The sequence below is a fragment of the Zea mays genome, unplaced genomic scaffold (genome assembly GCF_902167145.1).
Source record: "Zea mays cultivar B73 unplaced genomic scaffold, Zm-B73-REFERENCE-NAM-5.0 scaffold_435, whole genome shotgun sequence".
NCBI lineage: Eukaryota > Viridiplantae > Streptophyta > Magnoliopsida > Poales > Poaceae > Zea > Zea mays.
Window position 1 is genome coordinate 209 of NW_023367075.1, and position 15,072 is coordinate 15,280.

At 42.8% G+C, this 15,072-nt stretch overlaps 1 protein-coding gene across 4 annotated transcripts; it reads right to left on the reverse strand.

Moving 5' to 3' along the window:
- Positions 1-2,955: 2,955 nt before the first annotated feature.
- LOC109945973 (putative HVA22-like protein g) lies at positions 2,956-7,636 on the reverse strand. Of its 4 annotated transcripts, none has more exons than XM_035963841.1 (7): positions 7,407-7,636; positions 6,737-6,776; positions 6,535-6,633; positions 6,398-6,454; positions 6,226-6,289; positions 5,950-6,150; positions 2,956-3,765 (listed from the first exon to the last, which is right to left on the reverse strand). In XM_035963841.1, the coding sequence occupies exons 1-7, from the start codon at positions 7,624-7,626 to the stop codon at positions 3,388-3,390; spliced, it is 1,059 nt and encodes a 352-aa protein (XP_035819734.1). In that variant the 5' UTR covers positions 7,627-7,636; the 3' UTR covers positions 2,956-3,387. The 4 variants fall into 4 exon arrangements, with proteins under 4 accessions (XP_035819734.1, XP_035819737.1, XP_035819736.1 ...); XM_035963844.1 differs by lacking the exon at positions 7,407-7,636 and adding an exon at positions 7,256-7,337; XM_035963843.1 differs by lacking the exon at positions 7,407-7,636 and adding an exon at positions 7,065-7,190.
- Between the last annotated feature and the right edge of the window lie 7,436 nt (positions 7,637-15,072).

A 15,072-nucleotide genomic window follows, 5' to 3' on the forward strand; every position in this document is an offset into this window, starting at 1 on the left:
GATCTCGCACATCTCAAGATAGATAAAGACATAATTTTCACCAGCATTTTCAAGGCTGCAAATATTAAGAAAAGAAAATTAAGTACAAACAAAATCAGCGCATTTCAGGATAATCTAAGTTAAAGGATTAGTAAAAGAAAAACTTTGAATGATAAGTAGATAGTTGTGTTCCAATACAGGATCAACTTGCATTAGAAAAACAAATCAATAATTTGCATTAGCATTACTAGTTGCCGCTTTAAGTAAATAGTATTGAGTTCATATGATCTAGAATGAACAAAAAAGATATCCAGTTGACATAGGAAAGGTACAAATTTTTAATCAAGCTAACAAAAATAATACAAGAAAGTTGCAGCTTTCATTTTGCAAGGCTCCCCAAATAAACAGATAACAGAGTACTGAAATGAGATTGGATGTCATAATTAATTTAAATTTAAGAAATCATAGGAAAAAATGTAACACAGTCATACCAAGCTCATCATTTGATACTATCAAGAAAAATGCATCGAAGGGTTGAATCAGAAAATAAAGGTTCCAAGTGAAAAAGGTAATTTCACAATTGCTGGACCTTAAGGATGGTTATAACATCGAACTCTACTTGTGCATATAAAGTTTCATGTTCATATTCATCCTATGTACTGAGTAACGAAAATAGAAAAAAGTATGAGAAAATGGCAGCTGATATGAGAGTTATTTGCATCTTGACGATACAAGCAACATTATCTTTGCAGATAATGGATGGTGATCCGATGGAATCACTATTGATCATTCAATGAAAGTCATACATGTTTGAGCTTCAGAATGATAGGAGGAAGTAACCATTGGAGTATAATTAATGACTCTTGTGAGGAAACTTTAGCACTATAGAATCAGTATGTGATCTGGCAATAGGAGGATAAAATTGGACAGTATTTTGATATCCCATTATGATCGTGTCTTGATAAAAAATCAAGTTCTTTCGTTGCCATATAGATACCGATAGACATCTGTTTCACTCCAACCAATTGGCATTATTGGAGTTGTAAAATTTTTGAGCTAGTTAGGTATTTGCAAATGCAATATCAGAATTGTTGTGATTTGCAAGATATAAGCGCTTTGATGGCACAAAAGTTGTCATCCCAGGGTATAAATGGATATTGCTCCATTTTTTAGGGATTTAATGATCATAAGTGTTGATGGATATATTTGTCCAATATTATTAGGATATTGGTAGACAATATTCAATTGGATATTGGTATACTGATATATGCGCTTAAGTATAGACTTAAGCATAATTTGTTCATAACCAAATCTTTCATCTCAAATTCCATCTCGGATGATTTCATATTTTATCTTGTGATAGGATATGATAAAACCCAATTTTTGAATTTTACTATGAACACACATATGCGATCATCATGATTGGAACAATCCTTCTAGGAAGGGATTTACTCTATCAGTTGTACCACCATCAACTTGACTATCCTAAGTCATAGTGTGATTTGAGGTTTGCATAATATATGTTGCGATTCAAAATGCCTAAATCTATCAAATTCATTCGATCTGGCATAAATAATACGATTATCTTGATAAGAGAATCAAACATACAACTATGAATATAGACATAAGGTACTTAGTGTTCTAGTCAAATAGAGCCAAATAATTCCATATGCATGGGTTCTATCCTGCGTCCAGGATAATTTTGCTCACATTTCATAAATTCGAACAATGAATTTGACGAATTTGGTGATCCATATGATCAGTAAGGGACACACATAGGACTATGTTGTAAATGCATATGGGCAAAATATAACACCAAGTTGGTTCATGTTCGAATTTTAAGGTAATAGGGCCTTAAAATTATTTCCCTTGTGGCACAAGGAGTGCACAACAAATCTTTGGCATGTATGCAGTGAACACTTGTCTCCTATAGGGGTGTTTGACAATGCTCTGGATTTTAGCTTCAGCGTGAAACTATGGTGTATAATATAAATATAAATAGTTTTTAAAAATATTTTAAATCTAAATAAGAAATACGATAACTTATCTAAATGTCTTCTAAAAAAATGCAACTTCAACTTCACGATTTTCTCAAGATCCTAATGATCGTCTTCATCAATTTTACCAAATTCTATGAACTAAAACAGCCCCAAACAGGCCCTATATTTAAATGAGAATTTTCTTAGTGCATCGTCCTCCTCTGGTGAACATAGTAAGCGAAATAAAAGTCTAAAAGTAAGTCTGGTGCTAGGATTCGAACGGTCACTCTCCCCTCTCCCACGCTCTGATTCTAACCACTAAGGCTCGCATTCATGTGTCCAACAAAGAACGCATATTGAAATCTATGAAACTAAAAACAGCCCCAAACAGGCCCTATATTTAAATGAGAATTTTCTTAGTGCATCGTCTCCTCTGGTGAACGTAGTAAGCGAAATAAAAGTCTAAAAGTAAGTCTGGTGCTAGGATTCGAACGGTCACTTTCCCCTCTCCCACGCTCTGATTCTAACCACTAAGGCTCGCATTCATGTGTCCAACAAAGAACGCATATTGAAAATAATCTAAATATAGAAACTGTAGCAACACATGGCAAACGACTAGTATACATATATTTGTTTATGAGCAACGACTAATGTACAATTAGATTTTATTTGCAAGCGTGTAAGTGAGCATCATGATCTATTGGATCTAGAGATAAATTTCTCGCTTGGGGTTTATCGATTTTCAATAAAATTTCCCGACGGGAAACGAAAACAGGCCCGAGTTTTAGTGTATTTTGGTTTAGAATTTAAAGATATAAATTCAAACTTTGATCAACAAACCAGAATTCAAAAAACGCAAAACTAAAATATAATCCTTGATTGAATCATGATCCAACCATATATATAATTATAATTTGTTATGATTTTTTATAAATATACGTAAGCCGGTGGCGGAAGGATTTAAAAGTTAATTGTGATATATGATTGAATTATGATCTAACAAATCAGGAGTATAGCTGATTGCATATAAGGACTAATTGCATAGTAGTCGTTAACTACATGTACGCAGCACATACATGGCGCTGTTCTTTTTTGTTCTTCGCATTTGGATTCCAGACTACACTACTGTGACCAGTAGTATCATCGTTGCTAAATGCTCATGACATGTCGCGCCTTCGCGTCTTGCAGAAGATGGTTCCCAACCATATTTCCTAGCGCTACACTGTGAATTGAATTGATCATCCACTTCTGTTTCTGGGATACTATTCACAATTCGAGACCAAACCGGTTCCAGTTCGTACAACGGAGAACGCATGCGAGGAAACCCAAACTCTGTTCAACCAACTCAGCATTCCCCCTCTTCTCAGTCAATCACCAAGAACCAGACCAGTGTGGTGCAATTCGCGTGAGATGGAAATCTTGATCGACGCTAATTTTGCGGTGGTCCAGATCCCCCAGCCAAGCGCCTCCTGAGCCGGCCCCGGGTCAGCCGGATCGCCTCCTCGATGAGCGTCTCCTCAGGTGGTAGTGGTGGGCCGCTCAGTGAAGCACGAGGTGGGTCGACCTGCATGGTTTCGGTGTCCTGAAGACCGTTGGTGGCGGTGGCTTCAGGAGCAGTTGGTGGCGGGGCAGGAGGCACTGCGCCAGGAGGAACCACTGGAACTAGGGGCCTTGGTGGAGTGGGAGGAACTTGGGCTTGGGCAGGCTGTGGTGGCATCGGAGGCGCGGAGGGTGCGGGAATAGGTGGAGGTGCAGGGTTGACCTGCCGAGTCCGTGGCGGTGGTGGGCGTTGCTGCTGCTGATGTGCCTGCAAAAAGGAAGAGATGGCGAAGACACCAATAAGCATAACCACATGCGGCAATTCTAAACATCAGCTGACAAAGCGGCAACAATCATGAAAGAAGATTCTAAACAGATGACAAACATCAGTCCTGCACAAACATCAGCTGACAAAGCGGCAACAATCATGAAAGGAACATGGTTTGTCAATGGAATGAACACAAACTGACGTGGTGCAATTCTAAACACTAAACAGATACCAGTCAGATCACAATGCAATTGAAATAACATGTGCCTCTCAAGTCACTAAGCCCAGTGCATGGTAAAAACATCACTACGATTCACAAATATGTTCATAATATCCATAACTAATGATATAAACAGTGCATGAAACAAATAGTAGAGGTCTACTAGAAGCACGATAATACAGACAAAGCATGAATTGACTCAAAATATTGACTCATGGTATATTAATCATACAGAAACACAGAACTAATCAAGCAAAAAACAATAAAAAATAGAAGATACAAGAGAACAACCCATGACAGGACTAGTTACAATCAAAATCAAGAAAAATGCTAGCTGACATGTCACCTCACAACCTTAATGAACATGACTCCACTTGGTTAGCCTAGACCTCCTCCTCATGTCTGCTTTAATCTCAAAAAATTTCCACCACCTCATGCTAGAACTACAGAAGCTGTGAACCCCATAAAGAATTGGCTATCCACCAGACTTGATTCAGCAGCATTTAATTTCATTCTGGTTCTTTGAAAAATCTCATTTTCTGGACTCGCTAAGCCTAATAGCATGAAGGCTCCTAAGACCATCTCCAGCAGTTTACCCATATGATCACCCAAAATATTGTTTTACACTGTAGATTGTACTGTACACAGAGTGGAGTTTGAATATAGAGATGGGAATGGGTAAGATGCTGGAGATAGCCTAAATAACCTTTCAGCAAAAGTTGGTTTTCTTGCGGAAACAATAATATAGCAGTCTGCTATGGTGCTATCTCTTCTCAAAAGATTGTAGAATGCAATCCCAATATCCAGTAACCCATTGGACTTACCTGGATGCCCATGCAACAATATGACTGCTAGAGATATCTCGTGCTGAAGAAATTGAGCAAAGACTATAGGAAAGCTACAGATGGTCGTAGTGCACATTTTTCACAATAGGTATAGTACAACAGTATGGAAACTGAATGCAACTACAGAACCGCAGTTTTCTAAAAAGTACTAGGTACTAGACAGGGTTATATAGAGCCTAGCACTTAAAAATTGCCTATGCCTAGTCGGGCTGGGCAGCAGCAGCAATTATACACAAGATGGGAGAAGGCGCAACATCACAGGCAAATAACACTGTAAACCATACCAAATGAAATGAGTGAATTACATCATCCACAGCAGAAACTCTTAATAGATTAGTGGCTAATATCTTGAAAATTTTAGGCAGTTTGATTGCATAAATGTTTAGACTGGCCAGTGAAAATGATAATAACATCTACAGTAACATTAGGAGCATGAAAACAACAAAGTTCATCTTTAGGCTCCAAGGCACATATACATAATAACACATAAGTTCTTGGCAATAAGAGGAAAAACTTGCACTGAGATATACATGTACCAAAAAATTCCATATTACATAGTTAGCATTGGTTTATTGAACATGGAGGAAATAGTAAATCTAGTGGTTGACACAACATGTGGAGAAATTTCTGGGAGAAGGTGCACATGATGATTGGCAAGTATTGCATCTGTCAATTTGCTGGAATTTCAATTTTAGTGTGTTCAAATTCTGAATAAAGAAATTTATCATTCAAATGTGAAAACACTATCTAGCAGAGAAAGAGAGAGAGAGAGAGAGAGAGAGAGCTGCTGCAGCATCATGCTCTCTTGTATTCTGCATCGGCAATTAGATGTGGCAGCACCTCGAAAACATAACTGGAGTAGGTTGTAAAAGAAACTTGTAGCAAACGAATACAGGTGGATTTTTATATATTCAATATGTGAGAATAATTCAAGAGAAAAAAATACACATACATGTGACATAGTGAAACAAACATCTGAGCACAAGCTCAAGGAAACCTAACACTATTATATCTATGGAAATAATTAAGTACAGACATTAACTATGCAGCATGAATTGTATCTCCACTTGCTGAAATAGCTGTAATAGCAGAGAGAAAGAGCATGCAAGGAAGCAATACCTGTCTTTGAGTCGGTGACTGTGAGGCAATATACTGCAAGATTTCATAAGACCTTGTCTGAGCATAGTTTGTAACCCTCTGGAAATAAAGAACTGCCATGTCACCGGCCCTTGTCCTCAACTCAAGCAGATTTCGATCAATCTCAGTTTCATGTTTTGCAATGTATGGCTTGAAGAATGACTCGTATACATAGGCAGTCCCCTGAAATAACCCGTTGTTAACAAACCATGAGAGAAGTATATAAGCTAACAAATTAAAAAGAACAGAATACCATACCCGTGTCTTTGGATACCACAAGTACACGATAAATGCGAGCTTTGCTTCACTATACATTGGCAACCTGCATGAGAACAGAATAATCAGCAAGGAGGTAAGTCATTATCCCCAATTCCAACCACCAAAGGTTACTCAAAATAGCAACTCCAAAAGTAGCATGGGACGGCATTACCATGATACGAAACTTTCCCCAACTCTCTCCAGTACGGTGAGAAACGCGAGTAAAATCCTGCAAGAGCCACAACCCTACATCATGAAGCGGATCGCATATGCAAGTATGCATCAAAACGTAAGGGCACCCTTACGCACCAGTACTGACACCAGAACCGCAGCTGCTCGACCTCAGGCCTGTTCAGCTCCACTGTCTTGTAGCAGTCGTATGCAGGGTACGCGTATCCGAGAACAAGCCTGCCACACAGGAGAACACAGATGGAACAGATGACAGATCTGGAGACACCAACAATGCTCCATAGCAAAGGAAGAAAAAAACGAGGTCGGTGTTGTTACTTACGTTAGCATTCCGGTAATGAATGAACCAATCATCTTGATCCCTGTACCGCAATAAACGTCGGTTACACAAACAGATAAAAATAGCATCACAAACCTCTGTCCCAAGTTTCAGCAAAAACAGCAAACATACATAAACTGAATGCGGTCAATACACTAGTAGACACTATATTTTGAGTCTCTACCCACTCAGTATGGCAACCGCCACGCATGTAAAACAAACCATCATGCAGGTACAACCGGATTCATCGCAACAGGAACCGCAACAAAGGGCAGGGGCAGGGGATTTTGGCGTGGTGGGTCATGGTGGGAACACAGCAGTGAACACGAACCGCTCGCGGTAGTGCTAGCCGCTAGCCTAGAGGCAGGCGCAGAACCGTCGAAGACCATCCAGTTGCGGTTGCGTCCTATATCCTAATCCTACCGGGTCAACCGAACCGATCCCGCGCGCGCCGCCGGCCGCAGTAGAAGGCGACGAGCAGCAAGGACGGGATAGATGGACTCCATTAGCTTAGCGGCGTACCAGCGAAGCAGAGAAACCCGCGCGACCGGAGGGGGAAGCATTCGAACTGGGGTTGCCCGCGTTCGCAGCAACCGAAACTTGTTTATAATATAAGAAGCTAGAGGGAATCCGTCCGAGCAACCAGTAGTAGAGCAGGATAGGGTTTCGTTACCGGGAACCGAAGGAACCGGCGCGCCGGCGGCGCGGGGGGACCGGGCTACGGGTGGAATGGAATGGAGCCCCGGGCGGCACTCCACGGCAACGCAGGAGCGGAGCGGAGCGGACGAGGAGAGGGGGGGAAGAATTGGAAGCGAGGCGGCGTGCGTGCTCGGGAAGGAGGCGGGCCGAGAGAGCCCAACTGCTGCCCAAGCCGGCACGGGAGGGGGAAGCATCTCTGTCCGCTGCCTTGCCTTGCCTTGCTTCGGCGCCAGTCCACGTCGGACGGAGCAACGGCTGGATCGTAGTTGGGCTGGGCCTCAGGTCCCGACGCGGCCGTGAGCCGAGAGGCAGGATGGGCCATGGAAGGCGTTCGAGTGGAAATGTGGAATGATGATGCCGGGCCTGAGCTTGGTCCGGGGCGAGGAAACTACTGGGCCCAGAGGTTCAACAAAACGCTGGAAGATATTTCTCGTTTAGATCTAGTTTGGAAATTTAAATCCCCGAATTCGGAGATTAAGGAAAATTAATCCTCATGAATGACGGAGGGATTTAAGTTTTAAAACTAGCCTTTATCTAAAGATTCTCCAGCAATAGCTCAAAAATAGGTCGCTTGTTTCTTATTTCCCTACTATTATAAAACACTGGTTTCCACTGTGTCTTCTTCGATCCCGCTGATTCCTTTCTAACTAAACAAGCCCTATGGCACTGATGGTGGGCATGGGATAGATTCAGTCTCGTGTTTAGGGCTCGTTTGATTAGAAAGGGATTGAATGGAAATTGGGAGGGGGGTAGAGGTTTCCATACATGAAACGTGAGTAGGAGAGCCTACCAGAGATATGCTGGAACTGAAACAAGGGTAAACATTGACTACAACAGCAAGTGATACTACTCTATACCAGAGACTGCTGCCCATGCATTGCGTGGATGAAAGAGATAGAGAGAAAGAAGCAACAGCACATGCACTGAACCGACGATGGATATATGCAATTTCTCACAGATCCAAGAAGAAGAAGAAGAATGCATGCTGCCCATGCTCCGGAGGATACCCTTTTTAAAATCTGGTCTTACATGCACTGTGCTGCACTGTCTACTGACCAGACCCGTTCCATTTGTTTGTACTACCGGCCGGTAGCTATAGCTATAGCTTTCCTTTCCTACCTGTGTTTCATGCATGCATGCATGCATTCACCGCGAGGTTTCGATCACTTGAACTAGCTCGTCAGACGGAAGATAGATAGATAGTGGTATGTAGGAGTAGCTGGCTACTATCTGAATACCAGTTCGAGTTCCAAACACAGCAGCGAGAATTCAGATAATGTGCTGTGAATGCATGTGCTGTGCTGTGATGCGAGGCACACACGCGTGATTGCGTGAAGAGTATATAGTAGTAACTCCGGTGCGCAGTACAATTCGTACGCTGCGTTCTGCTCTGAAGCAAGCTAGTGGAGTGAGGCGTTAAACGCCCGATCACGAGGAGGAAATGAAACGAAGTGGAGAGGGAAGCAGAAACACTGCATGTTCGTCTTCAATGGCAAGATCGCGGTACGTACGCAGGACCGGAGAGGGTACGTATGTACATGTGTGCCCATTGGCCATTGCAGATTTTCATTTGCAGCGATGAGACCGAGTGAGAGTCGGGCAGATGAGATCCGGTGGAGTCACTACCGCAATCAGCGGATTTGCGAGTGTCTAAGAAAACACTCGAGAAAAAAACTCGACGAACTATATATCAGCAATGGTTTTTTTTGCCGAGTATTTTTTATCGGACACTGCCGGTACACGGCAAAGAAAAGTCGTCGTCACGACGACCGGTAACGACGACGGAGCCTTTGTCGAGTGTACGTTGCCGAGTGGATGCTAATTCATTCATGGCCTGCCTCGCTGCTGTCTGTCTTGATTGCGGTTTACTTCTGTCCATACTCCATATAGATGGTCAAAAAGGGCCGCTCTAGTATTATTAGGCGTGACACATTAAGCATTATAAGTAATTGTGTCATGCCGTGTTGTGTCGGCAATAACCCCTAATAGTGCTTGTGCCAGTTAGAGATGGCATTGAGTACGAGAATGGGTAAATAACCGTGTATAATTACCCACTGGATATGGGTATGGTGAAATTTCACAACAAGAGGTACAGACATTTTCGGCGGCCAGATGCCGTCGAAAATAAGCACTTTGCCGTCGAAAATAGGCAATTTTCAGCGGCAAAAGGCTTATTTTCGGCGGCATCGGGCCGCCAAAAAAAACCCGGTCGAAAATTAGTAGTTAGTTTCGGCGGCCAGGGTCAAAAATTGAAACTGCCGAAAATAGTACTCTTATTTTCGGCGGCCAGGGGGCCGCCGAAAATTAGTAATTTCAGAGAAAAAATTTGAAAAAATGCGAAAAATAACAGAAAATTTATACAAAATTCATACAATAACAGAAAATTCATATTTGAGTTCACAACATAAAACTTGAGTCCATACAAATATAAAGTCCACAAATAGTCCATACAAACATAAAATCCACAAATAGTTCATTACAACACACAGTGCTACACAAAACTAACTTAATCACATATTGGGGTCGTTGGAGTTGTGTCCACTACCTCCAGAAGCCAAGAACTGGTTGACGAAGTCGTGTAACGGGTTTGGATCCTAAAGAAAAAAATAAGACATTAATAACGGCATTGGTTACATGTATAGCGACTATTTAAACAAATTGTTTCTCAAACTAACTGAAAGGGAAATGTGCCCTTGGACCATTTCTAAGTATTTTGGTGATTTAGTGTCCAACACAAGTGCTTAAGTGATAAACTATGCCAAATGATGGATAAGGTGCAAATCAATACCAAGGTAAGATTCTAGACTTAGTACACTGATTTTTGTGTACTAACATGTTTGTCTAAGTGTTAGAATCAGAGAAAATACAATTGGAAAAGCGTGGCTCGAAGCAGCCAAGAGTCTGCTCAGTCTGGGTGCACCGGACTGTCCGGTGGTGCACCGGACATTGTCCGGTGCGTAAGGCTGACTCAGGCGAACTTGCTGCTCTCGGGACTTCGACGGCGGCGTACGGCTATAAATCACCCGGACTGTCCGGTGGTGCACCGGACTGTCCGGTGAGCCAACAGTCGGCCGGGGCCAACGGTCGGCCGTGGAATCCGCGCGCGACGCGTGGCAGAGCCAACGGTCAGAAGGGGGCACCGGACAGTGTCCGGTGCACCAACGGCTAGGAATCTGCAACGGTCGGCTTCGCCAAATAAGGAAAGAGATCCGCATCGGACAGTGTCCGGTGGTGCACCGGACTGTCCGGTGCGCCAGGCGACAGAAGGCAAGAATTGCCTTCCTGGAATGCACTCAACGGCTCCTAGCTGCCTTGGGGCTATAAAAGGGATCCCTAGGCGCATGGAGGAGAACACCAAGCATTCTCTAAGCATTCCTAAGCACCAAGACTTCGATTCCGCGCATTTGATTCTTTGTGATAGCAACTAGAGCTCCATTTGAGTTGTGAACTCGCCTGGTTGTGTTGTGAGCGCTTGTTGTGACTTGTGTGCGTGTTGGTACTCTAATTTCGTGTCTTGTGTGCGTTGTTCATCCCTCCCTTGCTCTGTGCTTCTTTTGTGAACATCAAAGTGTAAGGGCGAGAGGCTCCAAGTTGTGGAGATTCCTCGCAAGCGGGATATAGTAAAGTGAAAGCAAAACACTGTGGTATTCAAGTGGGTCTTTGGACCGCTTGAAAGAGGTTGATTGCAACCCTCGTCCGTTGGGACGCCACAACGTGGAGTAGGCAAGTGTTGGACTTGGCCGAACCACGGGATAAACCACTGTGTCATCTCTATGTTGATTTCTTTGTGGTTATCGTGTTGTGCAAGTTCTCCTCTCTAGCTACTTGGCTTATTCGTGCTAACTCCTAATCAAGTTTTGCGGATTAAGTTTCAAGTTTTACAGGATCACCTATTCACCCCCCCTCTAGGTGCTCTCAATTGGTATCAGAGGAGTTCTCTTCAAGAAAGGGACTAATCGCCCGAAGAGATGGATCCTAAGGGCAAGAGGATGGTGGTCAACGATAAGGAGAAGGAGTCCTTTGTCAATGATCCAAAGGAGGACAAGCCTACTGACTCGGGCTCGAGCCACAAAAGAAAAGATGGGAGGAAGAAGGAAAACAAGACGCATCAAAGAGATAGTCTACTACGACAGCGACGAATCCTCTTCTTCCCAAAAGGACGACGACTACGACTATGAGAAAAAGAAGACGGTTAATTCAAACTTCTCTTTTGATTATTCTCGTATTCCTCAAAATACCAATGCTCATTTACTCTCCATTCCACTTGGTAAACCTCCTCATTTTGATGGAGAGGACTACGGATTTTGGAGTCACAAAATGCGTTGTCACTTGTTCTCTCTCCATCCTAGTATATGGGAGATAGTAGAGAGTGGAATGAAATTTGATAGCTCGGATAGTCCTTTGTTTATCAATGAACAGATTCATAAAAATGCACAAGCTACTACTGTGTTGTTAGCCTCATTGTGCAGGGACGAGTATCATAAGGTGAGCGGCTTGGACAATGCCAAGCAGATCTGGGACACCCTCAATATCTCACATGAGGGGAACGACGTCACCATGCTCACCAAGATGGAGTTGGTGGAAGGCGAACTCGGGAGATTCGCGATGATAAGAGGGGAGGAGCCAACCCAGACGTACAACAGGCTCAAGACCCTCGTCAACAAGATAAGGAGCTATGGAAGCACGCGATGGACGGACCACGACGTCGTCCGACTAATGCTAAGGTCCTTTACTGTACTTGATCCACATCTGGTAAACAATATTCATGAAAATCCTAGGTACACCAAGATGTCGCCCGAAGAAATTCTTGGGAAATTTGTAAGCGGGCGGATGATGATCAAAGAGGCGAGATACGTGGATGATGCATTGAATGGCCCAATCCACGAGCCTCAAACCGTTGCTCTCAAAGCGACAAGGAGCAAGGAGGCACTACCTAGCAAGGTGGCGCAAGTTGAGGCGGCCGGGCTTAATGAGGAAGAAATGGCCCTTATCATCAAGCGGTTCAAGACGGCGCTAAAGGGTCGCAAGGAGCACCCCAACAAGAACAAGGCGAAGGGGAAGCGCTCCTGCTTCAAATGTAGTAAGATTGGTCATTTTAATCGCTAATTGTCCCGATAATGATAGTGACCAGGAAAAGAAGAGTGGAAAGTGGGAAAAGGAAGAAGAACTACAAGAAGGCGAAGGGCGAGGCACATCTTGGAAAGGAGTGGGATTCGGATTGCTCCTCGTCCGACTCCGACAACGAAGGACTCGCCGCCACCGCCTTCAACAAGTCATCTCTCTTCCAAACGAGCATCACACATGCCTCATGGCAAAGGAGAAGAAGGTATGTACTCGAAACAATACTACTTATGCTTCTTCAAGCGAGGATGAGTCTAGTGATGATGATGAAATAGACTATTCATGCTTATTCAAGGGATTAGATAGAACTAAGATTGAAGATTAATGAATTGATTGATGATTTGAATGATAAGAATAGATTACTAGAAAAACAAGAGGACCTTTTATATGAAGAGCATGATAAATTTGTTAGTGCACAAAATTCTCTTGCTCTAGAAGTTAAAAGGAATGAAATGCTTTCTTGTGAACTATCTACTTGTCATGAAACCATTTCTACTTTGAAAAGTGTTATTGATGATTTAAATGCTAAACTAGAAGTAGCAAGTAAATCTAACTCTTGTGTAGAACATGTCATGATTTGCAATAGGTGCAAAGATTTTAATGTTGATGCTTGTAGTGAACACCTAGTTTGCATTTCTAAATTAAATGATGAAGTGGCTAGTCTTAATGCCCAACTTAAGACTAGCAAGAATGAATTTGACAAGCTAAAATTTGCAAGGGATGCCTACACGATTGGTAGACACCCCTCAATTAAGGATGGTCTTGGCTTCAAGAGGGAAGTCAAGAACTTAACAAGCCATAAGGCTTCCATCTCCGCCAAGGAGAAAGGGAAGGCCCCTATGGCTAGTAGTGCTCAAAATAACCATGCCTTCATGTATCATGATAGGAGACATTCTAGAAATGGTTATAGAAGTTATGATGCTTTTGATTCTCATGCCATGGTTGTTTCTAGTTCTTCTATTATGCATGATAGAAATTTAGCTAGGAGAAATGTTATTAATCACATGCCTAGAAGAAATGTTGTTCATGTTTCTAGGAAAATAATAAATGAACCTTCTACAATTTATCATGCTGCAATGCTTCATTTGCGATTTGTAGAAAGGATAGGAAAGTGATTGCTATGAAACTAGGGGCAAAATGCAAGGGAGATAAAACTTGTATTTGGGTCCCTAAGGATATTGTCACTAACCTTGTAGGACCCAACAAGTGTTGGGTACCTAAGACCCAAGCCTAAATTTGCCTTGCAGGTTTATGCATCCGAGGGATCAAGCTGGATTATCGACAGCGGATGCACAAACCACATGACGTGGGGAGAAGAAGATGTTCACCTCCTACGTCAAGAATAAAGATTCCCAAGATTCAATCATATTCGGTGACGGGAATCAAGGCAAGGTTAAAGGCTTAGGCAAGATTGCAATCTCAAATGAGCACTCTATTTCTAATGTATTCTTAGTTGAGACGCTTGGATATATTTGTTTATCCGTAAGTCAATTATGTAATATGGGATATAATTGTCTATTCACAAATGTAGATGTGTCTGTCTTTAGAAAGAAGTGATGGTTCATTAGCTTTTAAGGGTGTATTAGACGACAAACTCTATTTAGTTGATTTTGCAAAAGAGGAGGTCGGTCTAGATGCATGCTTAATTGCTAAGACTAGCATGGGCTGGCTGTGGCAGTCGCCGCTTAGCACATGTGGGGATGAAGAACCTTCACAAGCTTCTAAAGGGAGAACACGTAATAGGTCTAACTAATGTTACTTTCGAAAAAGATAGACCTTGTGTAGCTTGTCAAGCAGGGAAACAGGTAGGAAGCTCTCATCATGCCAAAAATGTGATGACAACATCAAGACCCCTGGAGTTACTTCACATGGACCTCTTCGGACCCGTCGCCTATCTAAGCATAGGAGGAAGTAAGTATGGTCTTGTTATAGTTGATGATTTTTTTTCCGCTTCACTTGGGTATTCTTTTTGCAGGATAAATCTGAAACACAAGGGACCCTCAAGCGCTTCCTAAGGAGAGCTCAAAACGAGTTTGAGCTCAAGGTGAAGAAGATAAGGAGCGACAATGGGTCCGAGTTCAAGAACCTTCAAGTGGAGGAGTACCTTGAGGAGGAAGGAATCAAGCACGAGTTCTCCGCTCCCTACACACCACAACAAAATGGTGTGATAGAGAGGAAGAACAAGACGCTTATAGACATGGCGAGGACGATGCTTGGAGAGTTCAAGACCCCCGAGCGCTTTTGGTCGGAAGCCGTGAACACGGCTTGCCACGCCATCAACACGGTTTGGTTGAAGTCTCTAGCGACGTTGTATTTGATGAGACTAATGGCTCTCCAAGAGAGCAAGTTGTTGATCTTGATGATGTAGATGAAGGAAGACGTTCCAACGACCGCAATACGCACCATGGCGATTGGAGATGTACAACCACAGGAACAAAATGAGCGAGATCGACCTTCTTCCTCAACAATGGTGCATCCCCCAACTCAAGACGATGAACAGGTTCATCAAGAGGAGGCGT